This window comes from Anguilla anguilla, chromosome 17 (assembly GCF_013347855.1).
Source record: "Anguilla anguilla isolate fAngAng1 chromosome 17, fAngAng1.pri, whole genome shotgun sequence".
NCBI lineage: Eukaryota > Metazoa > Chordata > Actinopteri > Anguilliformes > Anguillidae > Anguilla > Anguilla anguilla.
In genome coordinates, this window is record NC_049217.1 from 28,738,419 (window position 1) to 28,761,628 (window position 23,210).

The 23,210-nt window shown below is 43.0% G+C and overlaps 2 protein-coding genes across 3 annotated transcripts in view; both read left to right on the forward strand.

Moving 5' to 3' along the window:
• Positions 1–10,694: 10,694 nt before the first annotated feature.
• coil (coilin p80) lies at positions 10,695–15,748 on the forward strand. The gene is made up of 7 exons (XM_035398509.1): positions 10,695–10,975; positions 11,575–12,616; positions 12,733–12,828; positions 13,608–13,655; positions 14,087–14,156; positions 14,899–14,987; positions 15,553–15,748. The coding sequence occupies exons 1-7, from the start codon at positions 10,725–10,727 to the stop codon at positions 15,610–15,612; spliced, it is 1,656 nt and encodes a 551-aa protein (XP_035254400.1). The 5' UTR covers positions 10,695–10,724; the 3' UTR covers positions 15,613–15,748.
• A 532-nt stretch (positions 15,749–16,280) lies between these two features.
• Positions 16,281–23,210, forward strand: part of rab11fip4a (RAB11 family interacting protein 4 (class II) a) — a 39,363-nt gene continuing 32,433 nt past the window's right edge. Inside the window, exons 1-2 of one of the 2 annotated variants that reach the window (XM_035398505.1) lie at positions 16,281–16,613; positions 22,283–22,370. In XM_035398505.1, the coding sequence (XP_035254396.1) occupies positions 16,458–16,613; positions 22,283–22,370 (244 nt within the window). In that variant the 5' untranslated portion in view covers positions 16,281–16,457. The remainder of the gene's footprint in view (positions 16,614–22,282; positions 22,371–23,210) is intronic. The other variant, XM_035398506.1, reaches the window with a different exon arrangement.

The window sequence follows — 23,210 nt, forward strand, 5'->3', positions numbered from 1 at the left end:
GGAAGATTGTTTTGTTTGAACTTTGTGGGGTTTCCTTTGTTTAGTTTGTGATTAGTTTGTTATTTATTCTAATAAATGTCTGGGTTTGTGTTTTTAAATCAGTTTCTGGATTGTTGTTTTTGGGTACATTGGACTTGTGGCTTTTCGAGCCGGGCCGTAACAGTCAGGGTGGTGGTGAGAAGGAAAAATACAGAAAGGCAGTATCTGATGATGTCAAATTCATAAAAGGCCATCTCACTGAATGTTAAGTTGAGGCTCACTCCACATACTGTGTGAAGTAGACTCTCCTGCTTGATCCTGTGTGAATAAAGGATTTTGATTTCAACACAGCAGCATCTTTTGTTTAGAAGTTTTCTCTCTCACACTCCTTCAGTAGATACTGTGCTTGGGCACTGAATTTTCCACAACAGGAATATCAGAATTTTGAAGGAAAAATAAAACTTCCCTGATTGTATTTTTAAACTATATTGATGACCGTTACATTTCATATGAAAAGCTGATTGAAATATGCATTATGTAGTGAAATATGAACATTTTAATAAACATTTTTCTATGACTTCTGGACCAAAACAACAATTCGGAAACTGCTGTACATAATGACATTTATGATCACAAAAAATTGATCGATGAGGTTTTCTTTGGTTGTTAAATCACCTTGGATTTCTACATAACATGGCATAACATGTTAGGCCTACAAATCTACTACTGTACATATCATCATTCTTAAGTTTCAAACATTACATTACATTACATCACAGGCATTTAGCAGACGCTCTTATCCAGAGCGATGTACGACAAGTGCATCAGTTCAAGGTGCAGAGGTGCAAAAGAAACACACTAGAGTGAAGTAAAGATCGTAGTGCCAGAAGTGACCACATAGATCAGGACTCCAACCCTGTAGGGTAACCTGTTCAGCAAACAAACAAACAATCCTGCCAAGTACAAACTAGCACTGAAATCACATTTGCCTAATCAGAATCAGACAAAAACAATATTGCCAAATAAAAACAAACGTGATCGCATTAGCCTAACTAGGTACATTGAGCTAAACTATAGGCTAGGGAGGGGTGGGGAGAGGTGCAGCCTGAAGAGATGAGTCTTTAGTCTGCGTTTGAAGCCAGATTCTCTGCTGTTCTGACCACCACGGGGAGGTCATTCCACCAGCAAGGGGCCAGGACAGACAGTAGACGCGAGCGGGAAGTACAGACACGAAGAGGGGGAGGTGCCAAGCGTCCAGAGATGGCAGAACGGAGAGGTCTGGCTGGTGTGTAGGGTCTGATAATCCTCTGGATGTATCCTGGTGCTGACTCCTTAGCTGCCTGGTATGCAAGCACCAAAGTCTTAAATTTGATGCGAGCCATAACAGGCAGCCAGTGGAGGTCAGTGAGCAGGGGGGTGACATGGGAATGTCTGGAGAGGTTGTAGACCAGACGCGCTGCAGCATTCTTGATGAGCTGCAGGGGTCTGATGGCGGAAACATGTTGATACAATAAGGAAGGAAGGGGCTGATAAATAATGTTGTCCGAGAATTGGGAAATAATGGTGTCTGAAAAATGAGAATCAATGATGTGTGGGAAAAGAGTAAAGTAAAATGATGTAAGCATGAGGGACAGTCCAAGCTTGAGCTCCACAACAGGAGGAGCTAAGATAGGATAAAAGGGAGTGTTCGGGAGAGTGGAGTATGTCTTGTATGTCTAGTATGTCTTGTATGTCTCGTGTGTCTTGTATGTCTGTCTGTGTGTGTGTGCCTTGTCTGTGTGTGTGTGTCTTGTCTGTGTGTGTGTGCCTTGTCTGTGTGTGTGTGTGTGTGCGTCTTATGTGTTTTCTGTGAAGTGTCTTGTGGAATGCTTTGAGACAGTTTGTATTGATATGTGCAGATCAGCCCGGGTTCTTGCATGTTATCTTTGAATTACCTGCAATAAATCCAGTTGCATCAGACTCTGTGAAGTGTATATTTTGAAGAAGTATTCAACAGTGTGAGGAGAACACCCAGCTCTTCTGGCCCAGGCTGGGTCCTGTTTTTCCCCACATTGAATTGGCGAGCCAGCCAGGAGAGGCTCGAGGAAGCTGAACGCCTGGACGGAACTGCTGACTCTTGGGTTCAACGGTGGCCACCAAACAAAGAGGTAAGCAGAGCCTATTTATAAAATCTGCATGTACTGGTTGAATCTAAGAGCAGTGCGTATCCGCCCAGGCCTAAGCAAATGCGAGGCCTCTCCTCCAAAGAATCTAAAAACTACAGTAAAAAGCTATGGTAAGAGAAAAGAGTCTGATGTTGTGATAAATGTTATGTGTTTGTGATAAATGTTACGGGTTTATGATAAGCGCTGTGTGTTTGAAATAATTGTTATGTGCATGAATGAAAAGAGTGAAGCGTAAGTGTGAGATATGCCTGAGTGTGTGTTAAAGATCCTGATAGTGTGTTGGCTCATTGTCTGTGCTGTGTTTGTGGGAGATTTGACGCATCTGGCGTTAAAGCAGCTCAGAAAGTGATAAGTGTTGTGTGAAATATTGTTCTATTGGTATTAAAGAAGTGTAGCAGGGGAAGGTTACAGTTACTAACAAGTATTAACAAATTGCTGAGAAGCAGCAATTAAAAGAGGTTGCTGAGAAGCAGAAACAGTTACTAACAAGTATTAACAAATTGCTGAGAAGTGGCAATTAAAAGAGGTTGCTGAGAAGCAGCAACAGTTACTAACAAGTAGTAGAGTAGAAAATTGCTGGGAGGCGGCAACAAGTAGTAGAGTAGAAAATTGCTGGGAAGTGGCAACAAGTACTAACAAATTGCTGGGAAGCGGCAATTAAAGTAGGTCACTGAAAAGCCTACGGGACGGTGACCCTGGCCAGAAATGTGTGAATGCGCCGGCGCTGGTGTGAATGAGGAGTGAGTTTTGTGAGTCTTAAGCGCTTTGTCAGTCTTACGTGTTGTCTTGTGTATTGTCTTGAGCGCAAAGGTGACCTAACAATTTAATTTGCACAGGGTGTTAATATGAACAGGTTCAACAGCACTGTAAAAAAGGAATGTGTAATAATGGTATTGGTGTGAAGGTTTGAAGTTCAGGAGCACAACGGCTGTTCCTTACAAGGGGAAATAGGCTATATTACTGAAGGTTTCACGTATATGAGTATATGTGCGTTTTGACGTTTTTAGTCTTGTGGGCCTAGAATAAATATTTGTTTTATATTTTAGAGACATAAATATTTTAATTGTGTGATAAGTATTGTTTTATATTATAGAACTATAATCATAATAACTGAAACAAGTTGAAAGAAGTGAAGGAGTTCATAGCTAATAGTGTCAGTGAATGCTTTGGGTCGAGCAAAATAATTCTATGAGGAAGCAAAGCTGAGTGACACCAGGAGAGATGCGTGGCAACGTGATGCAGAAAGGCTACAACAGAGTGTAAATGAGGAAGTTAAAAATGGAGATGAGATGTGGGTGCGAGCAACATGTTTGAAGATGTAAATGACAAGTTTAGAGAAAATAATACATGACCAACAGCGAGAGTTGGATAAAAGGCAACGTGTAGTGTTAGGTGTAAGAAAACACCTAAAGTTAGTCGTAGAGAAAAAGGCTGGCGGGGTAGAAGTAGCAGCCGCGTATGTATCCTTGGCTGATTTAAAATCTTGTCAATATCGCGGTAGAGAACCACAACACAGAGTTGCCGCCGCAAACGCAACAACACAGTTGAAAATACGAAATGATCAGTGTATTATGTGTAAAGGATTTGGCCGTTGCGCCAGACAGCGCCCAATTCGATTCATATAGCCTGCTGGAACAGTTGAAACCAGACATCTATGAGAACCAAAAATAAGAATATTTTAGCCAGTAAATAGCGAATAATTTTTATTACTAAAGGGAGGCGTTTTGATATTGCAAAGCATTTGTGGGGCGCACACAGAGATAGAAAATAAACACCTTAGATACAATAGAAAAGCAAAATACAAATTACAGGGACAGTTAAGAAAGAGTAATACCAGTTGAAATTAGATGAACAACATTAAATAATTATTTTTACAGCGGTGTAAGCAGTGGTTCCCGAATAAAAATAAGGCGCCATCATATGTTTCTCTTTAAATAAAGAAAATATGTCTACAATAATTGAGATTATAAAATAGATTATGTTTATGAACTGCTGTCATTAATTAATCAGCATCTTAATACATTTGCATTTTATGGAAACAAAATAACTTTTGTACATTGTGGGAAGAGTGTCAGTGTCTTAGAGAACAGCATTGTGTACATATGAGTGGTGTGGACTGTATGGGTGTGCCTGATGTTAGAAGTGTTCGAACACGCGCGCCTGCGTCTGTAAACTGTTTCAGCCTGATTGAAACTGAATCTCAAATTATACATGTGCAATTACCTCTGTATATGTGAGAGTAGTGTAGGGTGACTGTGCAGTGATCAATCAATCTACAGATTAGTTCATGTTGTGTCCACACTAATGCAGTTTAAACATTGCACAGTATGTTAAAAGAGAAATATGCTGTAATGCATATTGTGATGAGCTATGAGGCTGCAATACAGCAGGTCATGCAGCAGTGTCAGGAGAAGGCAGTGCTGAATTGTGTGGTTTTGGATGTGTCCAATGGTTTTTTCTCTGTTCCAGCGCACCTGGACAGCCAGTTTTGGTTTACCTTCACTTTGGGTGAAAATAATACAGAACTAAGACAAGGATTCCATAACTTACACATGTTGTTTAATCGAGCAGTGGCTGATGTGTTGGCTCGATGCCCAGGGCTAGAATCTGAGGGGATCCAATATGTTGATGATTTGCTTATCTCATCTCCTGACAAGGAGACTCACCTGCAGGACCTTGGGATACTCCTGCAGCATTTGGCCACAGAGGGGTAAAGTGTAATCATCACAAAGCACAAATTGCACAAAGGAAGTTGTATATTTGGGATATTTAATTTCACAGGGGAATAAAAAACTGATTGCTGACCACACTGAGGCAATAAGCATGTGCAATCGCCCAAACACCATTTGGGAGTACATAAAATTAGTCAGGTGAAATGACTAAATTAAGTACAAACATCCGTAAAAATTGAACGCACTTTGGAGGAGTTCTGTCATAAATGGAGAATTTCATTATTTAAAAATGTGTGAAACCCAGTAAGAACCAGGATACGAAATGATTGCAATGTCTGATAAATTTTCCTCTGTTAAACATGCATCTAAAACAAATAGTGATTTTCTCAAGCAAAATTACTTTTATCCTATGTTAGATGTATCGAAATAGAACACAGCAGATATTCATTTGGCATTACACCAGATTATGTGTAGGAACACTGAATCACAGCTTCCAGGATAGCTCTGGAAGCATGATGAAAAAACAGGAGGGAAGTAGAGGAATGATGAAAATGAAATTAAAACCTCACATTAAAAAAAAGAAGAAAAAAAAAGGAAGTCATGCTATGAAAGTAGATTTGTTAAAAACAAAAGGATGAAGTGAAGTGTGATAGAAAACAAACCTGCTTATTGTGTTTTACTATATGAAATGTATTTTTATGTGTTAATAACAAAACTATGTATGTAACTAATTATGCAAAATAGAAAGATACTGGGAATGAGCAACCTTCGAGTAGGAAGATATGTGGATGAGCTAAGGGAGTCAGATATATAAAGTTCTGGGTGTCCCGCCAAGTTTCAACTGCAACAATTTTTGGTACAAAAGGGAGATAAGAAGCTTGCTACAGGTGTCTGAGAAGGTCACGAATATGTAAACATGATTTGAGGGATACTTTGTAAATGGAGTAAAAATGACTGCACAGATCATGGAAAGAAAAGAAAAGGTGCTGCTATATAACAAAATGAATGCGCACAACTTTTCTCTGTTACAGCAGTTGACTAGAAATTAACAGAACATCTTTCCTCTGTTTTAACAGGAACTGGGTGTTGACTTGGAGATAATACGAGCTGAGCCAGAACTCACTAACTTCCCTTTCTAATTTGTAAGTGTCCCTATGAAGTGGCGATGTGTGGTGAAGAACTGAATTGAAGATACTTTAACACTACCCACAAAATACCCTTGTTCAATGGAGTGTTGCAGTGATTACTGTCAGGGTGCAGTGGAGGGTTAGGACCCAAATGCGGAGGGGGAAGAACTCGAACTCCAAAAGGGTAGAACAAAAGACTTTACTTAACAAAAAGGGAACATAAGGGAACAAAAGGCCTCGCAGGGCAACTCTTCAAACACAAAGGAAAACTTCAAAACACAGAACAAAGAAAATCCAAAATCCAAAAGCGTGTGGAAACAGAACATAGCAGGAACACACAGGGCAGGAACATGAACAGAGGCATGAACAACCAACAACCAAATCACAACCCAACAACCAATAAGGATCCGGCACCTGAGTCCAGGAGAAGGGAACTTAAATACAGACACTGACGAGACACATGAGGGCACCATGAACAATCAGGCCACAGAAAGGGAAGGGAAAACGAGACAGCCAGAAAACAATGATTGGACAATTGAAAACAATCATCCAATTACACAGGGGGAGCAGGACACAAAACAGAAGTGCCGCCATCTGGCGGCCCAACAAGGAAAATACAGACAGGAACACAGAACCATGACAGATTATGTCTTTTTGTAGACCAGCTTTGGTGTTACTTCCAATTCATTTTTCCCATAGGCATTTCGTTTTCTGTCGAAGATAAGGTCTGTGGTCAACGTATGTCGAAGCGAGTTTCACGTTTTGTTCTACGAGATAAATTACACCCATTAATATATCAATCGTGAAGTCAGAAGCCGTTAGGCTATGTGTTTTTAAAAAAGTACGTTTCTAACGAGTTGCTATGTTGCAACAATTGCTGGGAACGTAATTTCACAGAAATTACTGCATATGTTAAACGTATGAGTCTGTGGAGTAAATGTATACCCCCTTTCATTTGGTAACAATTTTTAGTTTTGGCAGTAATCTGGTATGCAAATGAGCCAGTACTGAACTGAGGGTGTCTCTGCAATGACTGGCCGGGCTACACTAAACCACCAATTGCTGGAAACACGATTTCACAGAAATTATTGCATAATCTTGGAGATATGGGTATTTAGAGTAAATATACACTTCATTTCACGTCCTTTCATTCAGCTAACAGATCTGTAACAGCGATTGTATACAAACTGTATCTGAAATGTTTTTTAATAAAGGTATCTCAGAAACCGTGGTTACTGTGATGTTATTCTTCGGGACTAATTAACGCTATTAATGTTAATTCTGGGCTTTTATTTTGATCGAAACTCGCCTGAAGTTTTGACCGGAAGTTATATACAGGAAGTCTAATTGTTGCTAGCTTCACGGAGCTCATTTTCTATCACAAACAGGAAGTGCGTGTCAGACACAAGCAATTGAGCAGGACAGTGGTAATCTCAAGCAAAAGCCAAAGCAATCCGAGCAAAAGGCAAACAAATTATGAAATGATTGTCTGTTTACGATGCAAAATATCTGCTAATATGTCATGACTTTTTTACTTTATACTGAATGCTGTATTGTATGTTGTGAACCCACTGACCATTTTCCGTTCTCTTCAAAGACAGCAGCACCAATGACTGACATTGGCCTACTCTGTACTATTCAAAACGAGCCATTCTCCATGGCAGCATTACAATAATTATTATAAGTATATAATTAAAATGGATGTGTTGCCAAGAACTCAATAGTTTAATTATGCACTTACAATAATTATTATAAATGTGGCTGTTGAGAAGGGCTAATTTTGAATTATGCCAGGCTGGCAAATGTAAATGATTTATGCTGTTGTCTTTAGAGAGACTGACGAAATGCTAGGTTTTTATATATCTTAATGCATATATTATGATGCCGAGCACAATGTCAAAGAACACCTGGAATAAAACTGTGTACAGGTACAATCAACAGCTCCGTCACCTGTCAGTCCAGACTTCCCCCGGACTTTGAGTTCAGCTCTGAGACTTCTTCGATTCCCTGACTGCTTTGTGGACATTCTGGCCGACCTGCTTCTGAAAGCTGATGAAGATGAAGATGAAGATGCGACCTGACGTTGTGAGCAGGTGTTTGAGGGGGATGTGCGTTCCACGGGGGAAAGGAGCACACTTAAATCTGAGCGTGGCACACTGCACATACCAGATAATGAAGATCCAAATCAGCAGTTCTGTTGGTGGGAAAAACAATCTCATTTGAAGTATTTAAGATCATTCATTTACTGATCTGAAACACATTCGAATTTAGCTATTTATTTTTATCTATTTTTTTTATTTTTTACATTTTTTATTTAGAAATATTGTTGCAGGCCTGTCATACAATATGGAGCTTTTGTAAAATATGTACAAAGGTCAGAACATTGAAAACCAGATGAGCACAGACCACGCATGTAGGTTTCCTGCTTTATTAAGGTTTATAAGAAATATATGATAAACCGGATGCTGGATTCACTGATTAGACAATGCGGTGGTGTGTCCTCGACATGTCATTTGTCGCTAAATTAAAATATCTTTGTCCTTATTAAAGAGTCAAACCACAGAAGAGTGTGGAAACTTACCCACAGGGACTGTATGTGTGTGGGCACAATCTAAGCACTATTCGCTTCTCCTTGTGAGAAAGCGCTGTTGTAGGTTTTTGTTTTGAACAGTACTTTTTTAATGAGTACTGTTATGGAACATCTGCATTGGTCCTGTTGGCTAATCCCTGGTGGAAATTCCAGCTTGGTTCCAGCCTGGTTTTAAGCTGGTCCAGCTTGTTTGAAGCAGGTTTGGAGATGGTCAAGCTGGCAACAAGATGATTGAAATGGCAACCAAGTTGGCAATATCCAGCTGTGGTGGGCCAGCTTCATACATACAACAGACCATCACCAAATTCCAGACAGCATTCAGGTGGAGCATAAGCTGGTTCCAGTTAGAGTCCATCTTTAGCTACTAGCTGGAAGTTCAACCAGGATATAACCTTCTGCGTCAATCTTACAGAATAATTCCATCTGTTATTCAGATTTTTTTGAATAAATATTTTTTTGTTTTTCGTTGCCTCTACAGAAAAAAAAAAAAAACATTGTGTTTTCATGAGCTTTCTTGTCTATGATTTGGATTCTGTTAAACGAGCCCATAAGCTGATTTCAAATGGAAATGTCTTCGTACGCTGCACGCAATACAGTCTCTCAATCAGTCTCACCGCCTTTTTTGTTTACATCTGTGTACTGTGGCGTTTACATTTAACTGACACAATGTTTACAAAAATCGAACATTGAACATGCAGCAAAATATGACGGAACGGCGGAAAATATGTATGTAGCTATTGTACTTCTGCAATATGTGAGGCTCGAGATGTTTTATATTCAATATTTGTAAAGGTTCTACATATTTTGTATCTACTTAAATATGTAAATATGTTTGAACATGTATGTTAAGTGGGCACTTTAAATTCAAGGGGGTGATTTTGCAAAAGAACCAAGGTGGTTGCACCTAACATGGAGGCACCAACCAGCAGAAGCCATACAAAGCTCACATTTAGTAAGGTGAGGGTTCTATGTCAGAGGGGTTCTATGTCTGAGGGTGCTGTGTCCGAGCGTTCTATGTCTGAGGGTTCTATGCATGTTTCTTGTGACATTCATGAACTTCTGATGATCTATATTGCCTCTTGTTCTGCGGTGTGGACTAACATCATTAATGGCTTTGGTTGTAGGTTTTCCGGAGTGAGATGGAATGGGTCCCGGGGGGTGGTTTCAGATGTGTGGGCACAATAATCAACTGCTTAGTTCTTAAACTACCACATTCCTCTGAAAAAAAAGTTTCATAAAAGTTTAATGTTTTGAGACAGTGACAAAAGCCTTTGGCATCAATGTTTTTTCCATTTGCAATCTGTCAGGAAACAAAAAAAAAAGTTTTCTATATTTCTTGGAGTTTCCTTTTTTGGTCTGTTTATTTCTTCTTTGCACAGAGCTCTTGTGCATAAAGTCCATTTTTATGTTCCGTTTAAATTTAAAGTCCATTTTAGTTGCCGTTTCTCTTTGATCTCGTGAGAAATTCTGAATATGACTGCGCGTCAATAGCATTGTCTGTCACTGTGAGTTCAGTTTACATTGTAGTGTAAACTTCATTTAAATGCAGGATTTTAAAGGTGATGAAAATACACATTTCACACACTTACCTGCCTCCACATGCACTTGAAAATTCTCAGTGGGCAGGATGCTGTGTATGTGAGTTTGGTTTGCATTTTTTTTTATCGTGTACATAAATTAACCCCAGTGTCTCTGTAAAGGGAATGAAAATAGACCATGAACAAGTTTAGACCAAATGTGAAGGATACGAAGGAATGTGTTATATATTGCACTTAAAGTGTTATTTTTAATACTGAGAATAAAACTTGTGAACTTCATCACAATGTTGTGCTGTTTTGGTGATCACCTTGCTAATTTTTGTTTATTTATTGGAGTGGGGGTGTTGTCCTTTTTTTATCCCGCTGTTAAAATTGTTTGACAATAGAACATAAATGTTTATAACTTATAGACCATATAGGTGCATTATCATTGTCATTGTCATTTTACTGATTAATGTTAATGCAGAAAACGACACAGGACACATTCGTCAGTGCCAGGTCTTGTATAGGCGTACATTTTAAATGTTTTCATCTCAAAGAAAAAATGTGCGATTTACCCTTCCACACCGACAGGTGGCAGTAGTAGAACACTTTAAAAGGCATCATACGTAATGTGTTTCACTCGGTCCGCAGCACACACGAGGAAGATAATAATGGCCGCGTCCAGTTTGAATGCGGTACGTGTGCGTTTGTATTTCGATTATCCCCCGCCTGCGGTGTCGGACTGCCGCATGTGTTGGGTGCTTGTTGACCTAAACAAGTGTCGCGTGGTGGCGGATCTTGCGAGCGTCATCAGGGAAAAGTTCGATTTCAGTCGCAGGACGATTTTAAACTTGTTCATTGAGGACTGTTACTTGCCTCCCACGGAGAGCGTTTACGTAGTGCGCGACAATGACAGCATCAGGTAAGTGCTGTTGCGTTTCAATAATATTGCTAACTTGGGTGTTAGCTTTGCTTCCCACAAAATACACTTGTATAATTGTATACGCTGTTTGTTGGGTCACCAACTTATGTGGCTGTTATTCAAAGCTTAGTTTACGTCTAGATTGTACATGACGTTACTTGCACAGGAACTAAGTTAAGTAACTTGCGTAACGACCAAGGTAACTTCGGCGTTGTTTCAGTCATAGATCTCATTGATTTCAACACGTCGTTGTTCACCTTGTCGTAGTTCACCTTAAAGTGAGCGTTGTCCAGTCGACTGAATCGCAGTACAAGCCTGGCATTAACTAAAGTTTTGCAGTAAAACTTATTTGATGTTGCTAACTAGGTAGCTAGACCAATTTAAGCACAAGTAAGCAATAGATGACATTTAACTGAAATTCAACTGCCCATGAGAAAGGGAAGATATTAAGCTCATGTGCAAACTAACAAGTTGTTATTTGTTGTGATATTATTCTACTTGATAAGAAAGAAAATCCAATTCCTTGGCTTAGGCTTGTCTTCATGCAATGGCTCTAGCGTCCTTAAGAGACAAGCTTATCACCTGTTGTTGATTGACAGGGTGAAGGTGGAAAATCAGCCGCCAGTGAATGGCATCGAAGCCAACAGTAAACCCGAGGGCCTGTCCCAGAAAGCAAATAAAAGAACCAGAGAGGCAGAAGAAGAGAACGAGGGGTTAAGGGTGAAGAAGAAGAAGAAGAAAGCTCCGACAGAGGGCCAAGAGGTGGATCCCCAACCAGTCGTGGTGGCGGCGGAGGAGAAGAAGAAAAAGAAAAAAAGAAAGAAGTTGAAGGAGAAGAATCTGCCGGTCAAACCAGCAGCAGCACCAGCAGCGCCCGCGAAGGGGACGACCCCCGTGAGACAGCCGGCGGTTTCTAAACCCGCGGCAGACAAAGCCGCCAAGAAGCCCGCCACGCCTGCCGCCGCCGCCGCCGCGAGCAGAGCCGCCAAGCCGAAGGCAGCGCTGGCGCCGTCGTCGTCGGAAACCAGCGACAGCAGCAAGGAGGAGCCTCCCAAAAAGGCCGTGCCGGTGACGGCCCCCGGCAGGCCCGGCGGGGCCGTCCCCGGCGCTGCGAAGGCTGGCGTCGCTGCCTCTTCCTCCTGGGAGCCTTCGTCGGACTCCTCTCCCGGTCCCAAACCCGCGGCCAAACCCGTCGCTAAGACGACCGCCCCCCCCACGCCGGCCCTCCCGGCGGCGCCGGCGGTTCGGGCCAAACCGCGGAGCTCCAGCTCCAGCTCGGGCTCGGACTCGGACAGCACCAGCCGGACTCGCCTGGCCAATAGGAGGCCGGGGCTTGGGCACCAAGTTCCACCGTTGGCAACGGGGCCCGGCGGCGGTGCTGTCACCGGGAGGGGCGGGGCTAACCCCAGGGGCGCCGGGAGGGGGAGCTCGCCGGGGGCGGGGAGGGGGGTCGGGCGGGGCGACGGGAGGTTTCCGTGGAGGGGCGGGAGCCCCAGGGGCGGTCAGAGAGGGGGTCACGGCCGGGCGAGTCGGGGCGCAGGGAACCACGTGTTTTATTGCTATGGCGACCAGAACGGGCCGCAGCAGCAGCCTCAGCGGCACGCGGACGACACTCTGACCAACAAGGCCGTCGTTCTCCAGGTGAGTCGCTGACGCCGCCGCGATCGACCGCCACCGCCACCGCGACCTCGCGGGGTCACGCTGTCGAGCGCTCCACATCCCGTTTTCTCCTCCCTCTGTCTGTCTGTTTGTTCTAGAACCCTCCGGAGAGCGCGCCCCAACCCAGACGGGACTACGGGTCCATGCCCCTGCTGGCTGCGCCCCCCCGGGTGGGCCAGAAGATCGCTTTCAAGGTACGATGGGCGTCGCCTGCTTCCCCTTGCTTGCATTGCGTTGCGTTTCTTGCATTTAACAGACGCTCTCGTACAGAGGGACTGGGACCACTTAAAAAAAAAAAAAAAATTTAAAAAAATAAAAAAACTTTGCACATCCAGTTTATACAGCTGGATATACACTGAAGCAATTCAGGTTAAAAGATTCGGTCAAGGGTATAACGGCAGTGTCCTACCTGGGAATCAGACCCACAAACGTCAGGTTACAAGCCCAGTTTCATAACCAGTTTACTACACTGTGCACTGTAACAGTGGCCAGTATTGTATGAGCCTGTTTGTTCAGGTCCAGCATGCCTCATGTCAGTATTGATTTGCGAGGATGCAGTTTGGTGTAGGGAGTAAATGAAGATAAAATTCAGCTCTATCGGGGAGTGGCCAAAATGGATAACGACGTCGACATTGTGACAATTTGCGGAGATATCTCACCAACTAATGCCTCAAAATCCGGGTCAGTTTCCATGAGTAGGTGGTTGTATGCGAACTGGCATGGGTTCATACTTGGAGCTACTGGTACTGTACCTACAGTATGTTAGGATTATACAGTACAGTTCTGTGCAGTGGGCGGAAATGTTCAGTTAAGAACATTCTATGAATATACAGTTCTTCCTTAAGTCCTGAATTCCAAGAGGAGATCATACGGACTCCGATTATCATGGCATGCTGTGCAGATCGGTCGCACCCATTGGTCCGTTTTTCCAAACTGTAACCATAGTAACAACCGTATCCTTGTCTGTGCACAGCTGCTGGAGCTGACTGAGAACTACACTCCGGAGGTATCGGACTACAAAGTAAGACCTGTCCCATTTTTCATACTTCTGCTTCTGCAAAGCAGTATTTGTGTGTATTGCTTGTTTGATTAAATTAATTAGCATACAGTATCTTAGGTTGTGACAGGGAAATGCTAAAAGTGTTTTGTGGTCTAGAGGCCTGATAATGTAGTAACGGCTCGCTTTTTATTCATTAATAAGGTTGCTCTCTCCTCTCTTTAGTCCTTTTCTCCTTTGATCACCCTTCCTACCTCACCACTTATTATTTCCTGTTGGTACCAAAAAAAAGGCCGAGACATTGCCCTCTAGTGTTTGGCTTTAGTCACTGCATGAAGGTGCTGTTGGTACCAGGCAGCGCATGTTTTCCTAAATCCTCACCAGCAGTTCGGATGTGTCCCTCTGTGTCTCTCTTTGTCTCTCTTTGTCGTCTCTCGCCCCTGCGGCCTCCTCAGGAAGGAAAGATCATCGGAATCGACCAGGGCACCAACCAAATAGAGCTGGAGCTTCTGTCCTCTGCCCCAGGTACGGACGATTAGAGCCCCCCCCCAGAAAGAGCGGGAAGGTGCCCCTTGTTTTCTCTGGCGTGACCCCCGTCACAGGCCTTGGCGTCCTTTCGTAGTTAATTTAATTAGGCCGAGCGAGTCAGAATAACAAGTGTTTGGTGCACGTGTTGGTGAGTGGCTGTGGCCCTGTGCAGTGCTGTCACGTGTGATCCAGCCAGACACGCTGAGGCTGAGGAGAGGACGACGTCGGCTCGTTTGATGCACACACACAGAGAGAGGCGCTTTGCATCAAAGACGGTCAACACAAAGGATCGTCAGCTCCGTAACTCTGTTCTATACGTTCAAAGGTTCCACCTCTGCCATTGTGGAAGCCCGCAGCGTTCTGATTGGCTGGCTCGCTGTGAATGTTGGATTAGATTATAAATGATTGTGCCCTTCTGTTGAAATGTCTTTGGCCTCCCTGGGTGGACATGCATTAAAGATATTTAACAGTAAAATTCAGGATGAGTTTTACAGTATTTGTAAAATACAGTACTGCACTGTGTGTATATATATATATATATATATTTTTTTTTTTTTTTTACTGTAAGAGAGGCTTAAGCCTGCTGTGGCTGTAGATGGCATTAGATCCACTTTAATGGCTGGAATTTTCTAGAATGAGAGAGTAGGAAAGCCAGAAGGAATGCAGGAGCTCCCCGCCTGGTTCACCTACTCCCTCCTGTGCCATGTGGACCCTTGTGAGCTTTGATTTCTTCCCAAAGGACCGGCAGGGCCAGGGAAGTTTGACCTGGTGTACCAAACTGCTGACGGGTCTGAGATCGTGGAGTATGCGGTGTCCCGTACCTCACAGGTAAAGAAGATAACATTAAGGAATTTGGGCGCTCCTTAAGTTAACCAAACCTTTTTCTTCATGGAAAAACTACCGTTTTCCAAGATTGTGACTTTACATGCTGAAGAAGGAAGCAATCTGTACACAAATTACTGTTCCCTAAGTAAATAGTTTATTACTCACAACAGCAACATAATCAATGTGTTTGGCCAGTTTACTTTTTCTATATAGCCTAGTATCTCTGTTGTGCTGCACTTGCATAAGCTTGTGTGCGTGCGTGTGCGCGTGCGCGTGCACGTGCGTGTTTTGTTATGCTAGCACAGTTCTAGTCATCATAATGGTATGAAAAAGGTCTAGCGATTGTGATCGTCACTTCTCAGTTTTCAGCCTCACACACAGCCTCACAGAGTAATCATTGTTAGGTGTCACTGTTCTCAAGCCCGAATTATTAGTTATCTTGTATTCTGTGCTCTACGGGCGCAGTCGTTGGAGAGGCCGCGTAAAACGCCACCGCAAAGAGCTGCGCGCGGCTCACGGTGTGTCGCGGGTTCGTTGTCATGGAAATCTTGTCGCCGTCTTCCCACAGCTGACCGAACGGTGGGACTCGCTCCTGGAGCCGAGGCTCATACTGGAGAATAACGTGTGAGAATCGGACCAAAGACTGCGCCCACACCTACACCCCACGCGACCCCGGAAGACACTGAGCACGGACGTAATGTTTAATGTTTGTACATGATGTTACTGTGAAATTTTACTTAATAAATCTTTTTTATTGTACAAAAGAACGCCTCAATCTCCTTTCGACGACAACCTACTATTCTTTACCAACTCCGATGCTTTGTGGCAGACAGACAACCCATATAATCTATCCCCTACATTTGTCTGAACATGTACTAAAAACCTGTGTTCCGAACCCTCACAATTTTTTTTGCATGTTATCAAGAATGTGCGTATTTTTATGGTAGTTTTTATGCAAGATGTTTATCTTTCCAGCACCATCCTTGAGAACCTAATACTGTCAACATTTATAATGTAGGCTATCGCAAAGTTGGAATTATAGAAGGTTTATGCAGAATGTTTCCAAGCCTTTCGGTCCAGAAGTGACCAAAATTATCATTTTTGCTTGCGTCAGAGACCATCGTTCATAGCCTAGATAATCGGTAACGGATTCCATTGGTTCTCTTGTACCTGGTTTTATGTTGGACTAAACACAGTAAGTTGGCAACAAAAAAAAAAATGTTGGCATGGAAACAAGCTGGTGAGACAGGTCCTGTAATTATTTGATATTTTTCACAGCTCCATCACGGATGTTCTCGCGCCGTCCACCTCCTCCTCCCTCGCCTCCGCCGTTTCCCCTTAACCAACTGATGCTGATGATGTCACGCTTTTCGCGCTCGCAGCGGCGGAGGAGGAGGGCGACGATGGCGCTCGCCGCCTGCATTCTGTCGGAAGACCTTTGATATTTTCCAGATCCGCGACGCTCTCGTGAGGATGGACGGACGTACATTTCCCGACCGCGAGCAGCTCCTGCAGTTCCTGAGGAAGCTGAAAGAAGTGTTCGATGTGTGTGACGAGGATGCGGACGGTTACATTCGAGTCGAGCATTTCGTCGACCTCGGTTTGCAGTTCGGTCAAGGGAATGACGAGGTAAGAGTCCGTTTGTTAGGGATATACAGAGGGTAGTTAACGCTGATCGGACTAACCGGTGTATATAATAGCATTTAATGTGTGTGTAATCAAACGCATATAAAATCGGCATTCTGTACCAAGCCGCGTCTGTGAAGGATGAAATGAAGTCATTTTATTAATTTAGGGAAACAATACTGGCAAACAGGTTGTTATAACAAGCCACGACTGTGACTGATACAACCTACTTGTTTGTAATATAAATTATGTAGTAGCCCTATTCATTTTCTCTAAACACATTTTCCCATTAATTAATAAAAAAATGTCAATCCACTGTGGTTATGGAGACCGCAAATCGATACCATTGTGTCACAGCACGTAGCCTATACATATAGCTGTTCTGTTGTGTACATCAAATAAAATGAAGCCATTCCATATTAGTATCGTAGTTCCGCTTCATATTTGCGTCTCATAAATAAAAATGTATTTCTCAAAGTATCGCTTGTGAGGATGAGTTACGTTTGTGTATATAGAAAGTTACATTCCCTTAAAAAGGCGTTATGGACATTTAATGTGTGAGCAGATTGTCTTTATATAAGGAGATGTACACAGAGCTTGACATATTAGCCGTTCGTATTGTAGCCTACTTTCAGGGCACAACGGCAATGCCCCCTCTAGTTAAATGGGACTTGAACCGGAAACCTATGAATCGGATTCTTTAACAACCACCTTGTCACCCCGTGAACTTCGCCGCTTGTAACTTCTGGTAAGAATGGACGTTTGTGTGCTGCACCATGCACTGTTGACACTCGACCTCCGGTTTTCAATCTGTCTGCAAAATTGGGAATTTCCAAATCTCCTGAACCGTGACAATGCGACATAACGTTACACGTCACCATAGCAGGGTGTCCATGCGGGGTTCTCAACAATAAGAAAAAACAATTTCCTTTTCGTGCTGATTTTGTTCATAGATCCATATTCATAAATAATTTTTTAGGCCTGTGACGCGTCTATTATAGGTCCACAGCAGATGATGTGCCATTTTAGAAAGGCATATAATTGCTTGTTAAATGAAAAAAAATTGTAACCTGTGGCGGTGTTGGCGGCAGCCATTTCACTGCGAGGCCCTAGCTTCCTGTACCAGAAGGTGGTCATTTCAGGGAGTCTTACTGTGGGAAAAGTGTGTTTTGAGGCCATTGTTCATTTATTTGTTTATTTATTTATTTGGAAGGAGTTTCTTTGAAAATACGCCGTGAGGTTCGTTCTTAGTGAGTTCCTTGCCTTCTGACTCACCTCTTCCGATTGGAGGATGGCTCCCCTGATCCCTCATTTGCATATCCTTTATTTTTTCCCCTTGTTCTTTCCTTGTATTTCCTGTTTGATAGTGGTATTCGTAGGCATAGTTGTGTAAAGATAGGCGAACTGTCTGATCATATCTTCTTGTTACAATACAAATTGTTTTCAGTTTGGTTAATATTACACTTGGCCTAGAGATTATAAATGGGCCTCTGTGACTTCTTATCACGTTGTTCTGCTCTTGAGATTAACACTGATGTTCTCCACTACAGCTCTGGATAAGAATTCCTGCCAAACGACTGTATTGTAATGTGACGTTTTTAAGATGTAGAAGGGACAAGACACATTACTGAGCGTTGAGCCACTGACACTATCTGCACGGGCACAATCAAAGCCAAAATCATTACCCTGGCCATTTAGGTTTAGCTGTTTCCTCTCCCATGTGATTGCGAGTTATCGGAAACAGAAAATTCGGACACACAACAGTTAAAGAATGCACTGGCTCATCAATCAGAATTATAGTTAGATAAATATGCCAGAAGAAAAAAACATACTATTAATAATAGTCCCAATAATAATTGATTAATGGCTATTATTTTGGTGTGTCTGTCTTATGCTTTGTCTGAAACTGATATTAGTCAGACTGTTTCTTGGCTATGATATCATACAGCGGCTGATAAACTACTGACTGTATGCATCTCTACATTGTGTGGCCTTAGTTCAGTATACTGTGCTGGCCTAAAGAATTTAGGACAGACAATAGAAGAATATTGCTTAAAGTACTGAAGGATATGTCTGAGTATTTTTAAATATCATTCAACTTTGTTATGTAAAAGTAATTAAACGGAACAATGACTAAAGACGTGGGGTTTTTTTCCCCCACCTTTTCGTTTCTTCAGTCCACAATACTCCAGACTTCATCAGTACCTTGCAGGTATTTGTCTGCGTGCGTCAATCGGCTACCGCGTCATTACATTACGCGCGAACACTGCAGCACAGTTCCGGGTAAAGGCATTACTATAACGGTCAACGTACCGCTTTATTCAAAGTGCTCCGTTTATTGAGTTAAACCTGCAAAAAGGACGCTTATTTGAACACACACACACTCGTTGGAGTGAACAACATTTATTTAATATAAAGATGATCAGAAAATGTCCCTAGCCAGACCGACATTAAACCCGTTAATTTTATGAAAAAATCAGTAATAAAAATAGCAGTTTCAGACAAATTTAATAAAAGTGCAGCTGCTTTGTAGCCTACTACAAATTAAAGCTGCGGTGTTATGTCTGAGAAACTATATGTCATGATACACTATTTTAGTTTCAACAAAATGGATGTTTTTAATTCATGGCCGTGCAGTGTTTTACAATGATTTAAACCGTACTTTGTTCAGCTTGTTTGAGCTCACTGTGTCGTCTTTGAACAGCTGGGTAGAATTGGCCGCCGCACAAGTTGCGTTTTACCCCCAATTTAGACTTCAGTGCGCGTTGCTGTTCAGAGTCACGTGGTGGTGACGTTCAAGCACTCTGGTTCCATTCTTCTCCTGGAAGGTACATTTATTATCAGACAAAAAAAGAATTCCTTTCACATTACGGGCGTCTGTTTATTGGTTGATTGACCGTGTTCCAGTTTAACAGATGGACGCTGGAGCTTGAATGTTTAATGAATGTACAAACGGGTCTTCTTCAGTTCATCTCTTTCCTGTTCACACACGTCTCAGGGTTGGTGTCCCTGGTGAGGTGATTGCATTTTCAGGTGCAGACTTGTGCATGTGTGTGTGCCGTTCGTATGGTCAAGTTTCAAAATCAGGTTGTGGCGCTTTCTCCAGCCCGATGGGACCACACCGTCAAAGCAAAACAATCCCCCCCCCCCCCCCCCCCCCCCCCCCCCCCCCCACCCACAGCTCATGGCCCAGCAGATGAGTTGAATAATTTATATTTGAGGTTCCCTGAATTACTGCCATCTGCTATGAAAAGTAATGGCTTTGCTATTAAATTTTGCAATGCTTGTTTATTGTTCAGGAAATTAACCCATATCATTGAGTGCATCATAATATCCAGTTCAGACAGGCATGAAAAGTCTTCTGTTTTGTCTTTGGCTATTCTGTTTTTTAATGTAGTTTTTGTTACATTTATCTGACAGTGTCAGTGGACAATAATAAGCATTTTTGCAGATGAATGTACCAACAGGTGCCATATTTAGCTGAAGAGCTATTTTCCATCTGTAATCTCTGAGCCAGTGAAAACCTCTTCATTTGGCTGATAGCAGTCCTTCGCACACAACAGGTGAGCCCAGTTGCAGTTGTCCACAGATGATATTAAATTACATGCTGTATAATATAATAAAATATAATATAACAACAGCGCAGGCCATCCCATAAAATAGCAACAATACAAAAGTAACACAGAACAAACAATGAAAAAGGTTGATCTAGTTCAGTGATGTTCATTCATTTCTTGGAAGAGTTGAGGTTAGGCTGATTTATATTTTATATTTTTTGTTTTCACCCTAAATAAGCAAAAAAAATTCAGACACAAGAAACCAGATGTGGTGATTTGGCTGTGTAATTAGCTGTTTTAATTGATCAATTAGGTACTGAGTAGAAGGCAAAAGGACAAGAGGGAAGACCATAACGCGTCTCTAGTTTTTTCCCCCCAAACAGTGCTGTGCTGATGGACAAGCCACAGTTGTGTTGTGGCCCCAAACTTGGCAGAGTGTAACTGGGTTATGAGGGCACAATGTAGGCCAGCAGCACTCAGAGTGTACAGGCTATTGGTAAAACTAGCTAGGATGACGGAGGCCCCTGATCTAGATGGACACAACAGGTCACCATTGAGGCGCGCGTCGGCATGGAAGAAGTTCATCATTGTTCAGCATTGCTGGAACGCGGCCTAGCTGCCTGGTGACATTTCCCCCAAACGATTCATTATAACGGAGCCAAAACCGATTGTTTATGATTATCGCCTTGTCCATTGAACGGTGCCAGAGCAGTGTTTTTTTTTGTTTTGTTTTTTTTTTTTTTCAGGCCACTGAGCTGGCAGAGTGGCACCAGCAGTAACCATGCAGAACTGCCTCTCTCCCAGTTCGCGCTAAAAATAAACAGCGAAGCGAAGCCATGGTGATCAGCACGTACAAACCAGGAGATGAGCATCATTGATTGAGACAAACAGACGAGGGCAGATCGGACGAGCAAAGAATGATGGCAACCGGAGAACAATTCCGCATTATTTGCACATCACTCCAAATGTCTTTGCTTGACAACAGTTAGGCGATATTTAATTTTAAACGGTCCTTTAAAATTATAGAGTCTGTAACAGTTTGACGCTGACTGAAATGTGCGCAATCGATAGAAAAAATAAATAAAATGGAAAAGCAGGCAGTTGTAGCCTGCGACAGTAATGACGTCGAGTCGGGTCTGCAGCGAACGACTCGAATCTGACAGCGGGTAACAGGGACGCCGAATGCACGAACGAAACGTGCCTGTAGCCACTGCTGTGATTCCAGAACTGAGCGAGTTCGAAGACTGCCTCCGCGCGGGTTGTTTTGCTGTGCGCGAGACGATGACAGGTGCGCTGAAGGAGCTCTCTCCTCCTCCTCTTCTCTCTGTCCAAACATTCAGCTCGTCTGGCCCCAGGCTGTCACAATAATTATCCCCGGTCAATTGACAGCCTGTTGGTTTCCGACGGGCAATTTAGTCTATTAATTGGGTTTACTGCGAGCGTTTAATTTAGTCTGGCAGCCAATTGTGCTGTTCACCTTTTGCGATTAGTCACGTATGGTTAGCGTTAGTCAAACCAGCCGCGTTTTACTAACCCTTCTGCGGGCGATCTTTCAGGATTTCTTTTCTGTAGGCCTAGAGATATTTACGCATGTCTCTGTACTGGGACTAAGTCATTTTATTTCTTAAGGAGTGCGCATTGTGATTTTGAGCCTTTTCATATATATTTGTTTTAAATTAATAATAAAAAATTTTTTTAAAGCTGTGTGTTAGCATCTCAAAGCTGGTTGCTGACACAGACGACTGAAGGTTTGGGGATTTTGACACGTTGGCATTCAGCCCAAGTCCTGGCCACCCTGTCACCTTCCATTAATGTGCCGGGGACCGAAGTGCCGGCTTCGCCGTGTCTTTGGACAGGTGAGCGGCAGGCGGGTGACGGCTCCTCTGCGCCTCTGTTAGGAGGGGAGCGGCGGCCCCCGCTGCTGCCGCTAAAGTGCTCCTGCGCAGAGAAAGGGGCGGGCAGCCACACTGTTCCGGTCAAGAGCAATTAAAACTGCCGTTAATGTCAACTGTGCGCCTTGGGATTGGCAACGCTGATCCTGAGAGAATGATCAATTACAATATATTCTTTCCTTAACACACTAAACTGAATTATTTGACGACTTTTCTGTTCCAGGTGAAGAAGCTCGTCAAATACCTGGACCCCAACGCACAGGGGAGAATCAACTTCAAAGACTTCTGCCATGGAGTCTTTGCCATCAAAGGTGAGGGATGTGGGGCCTCAGCAGTGTGTGTGTGTCTTTGTTTGTTTGTGTGTGTATGTGTGTGTACCCGTGTGTGTGCGCCTGTGTGTGTGCGTGTGTTTGTTTGTGTGTCTGTGTGTGTGTGTGCACGCGCCCATGAATTTTTTCCTATTTAAAACGGCACTAACAGAGACCGGTGCAGGATGTAGACCAGACAGCGGCACTAGCCCGCCTCAGGTGGGGGTTACCTGCGTCTCCTCCTCAGGTCAGGGCCTCCGTCAGTCTGCCCGCAGCTCAGGCTGAGCAGAGCGGCCATCTTAGAGCAGAGAGCGGGACATTCACCTTCGTCTGGGCCCCATTACTCTAACAGAGGAGATTAATACTCTCAAGGCCAATTACAGTTTTTATTGAGCAGTTTCTCTGCATAAGCTGTGTGTGCCGTTGATGGGAATCTAACTGCTTCCCTATGACTGTTTTCGACTGTGGTCGGGTTGACCTTGGCTACAGGGTGCTTCCGCACCAAATTAGTCTGTAATAGCTTAAACTACGTTTTATTAATCTGTATCGTATCATATTATACTGTTCCAATCGTAGCGCTTTCATTATTTCTTTATTTTTCTCTATGTGCCGGCTCTTACCGTTTAATTGGAGCATTGATTACTGCTGAGAGTGCTGTGTTCGAGTGTTCGGGTGTGTTAACATCTCATTTAATTCATTTTGGTACAGGCTGGGTCTCATCTGCTTTACACTTTCCTGCATAGCTGCTATCTGCTCTCTGCTGTGTCCTGGTGCTGCCATAGTTACTTGTGTCTTTTGCCTGTTATGTTCACTAAATATTAACGGGTAGTGCTTTTTCAGTAT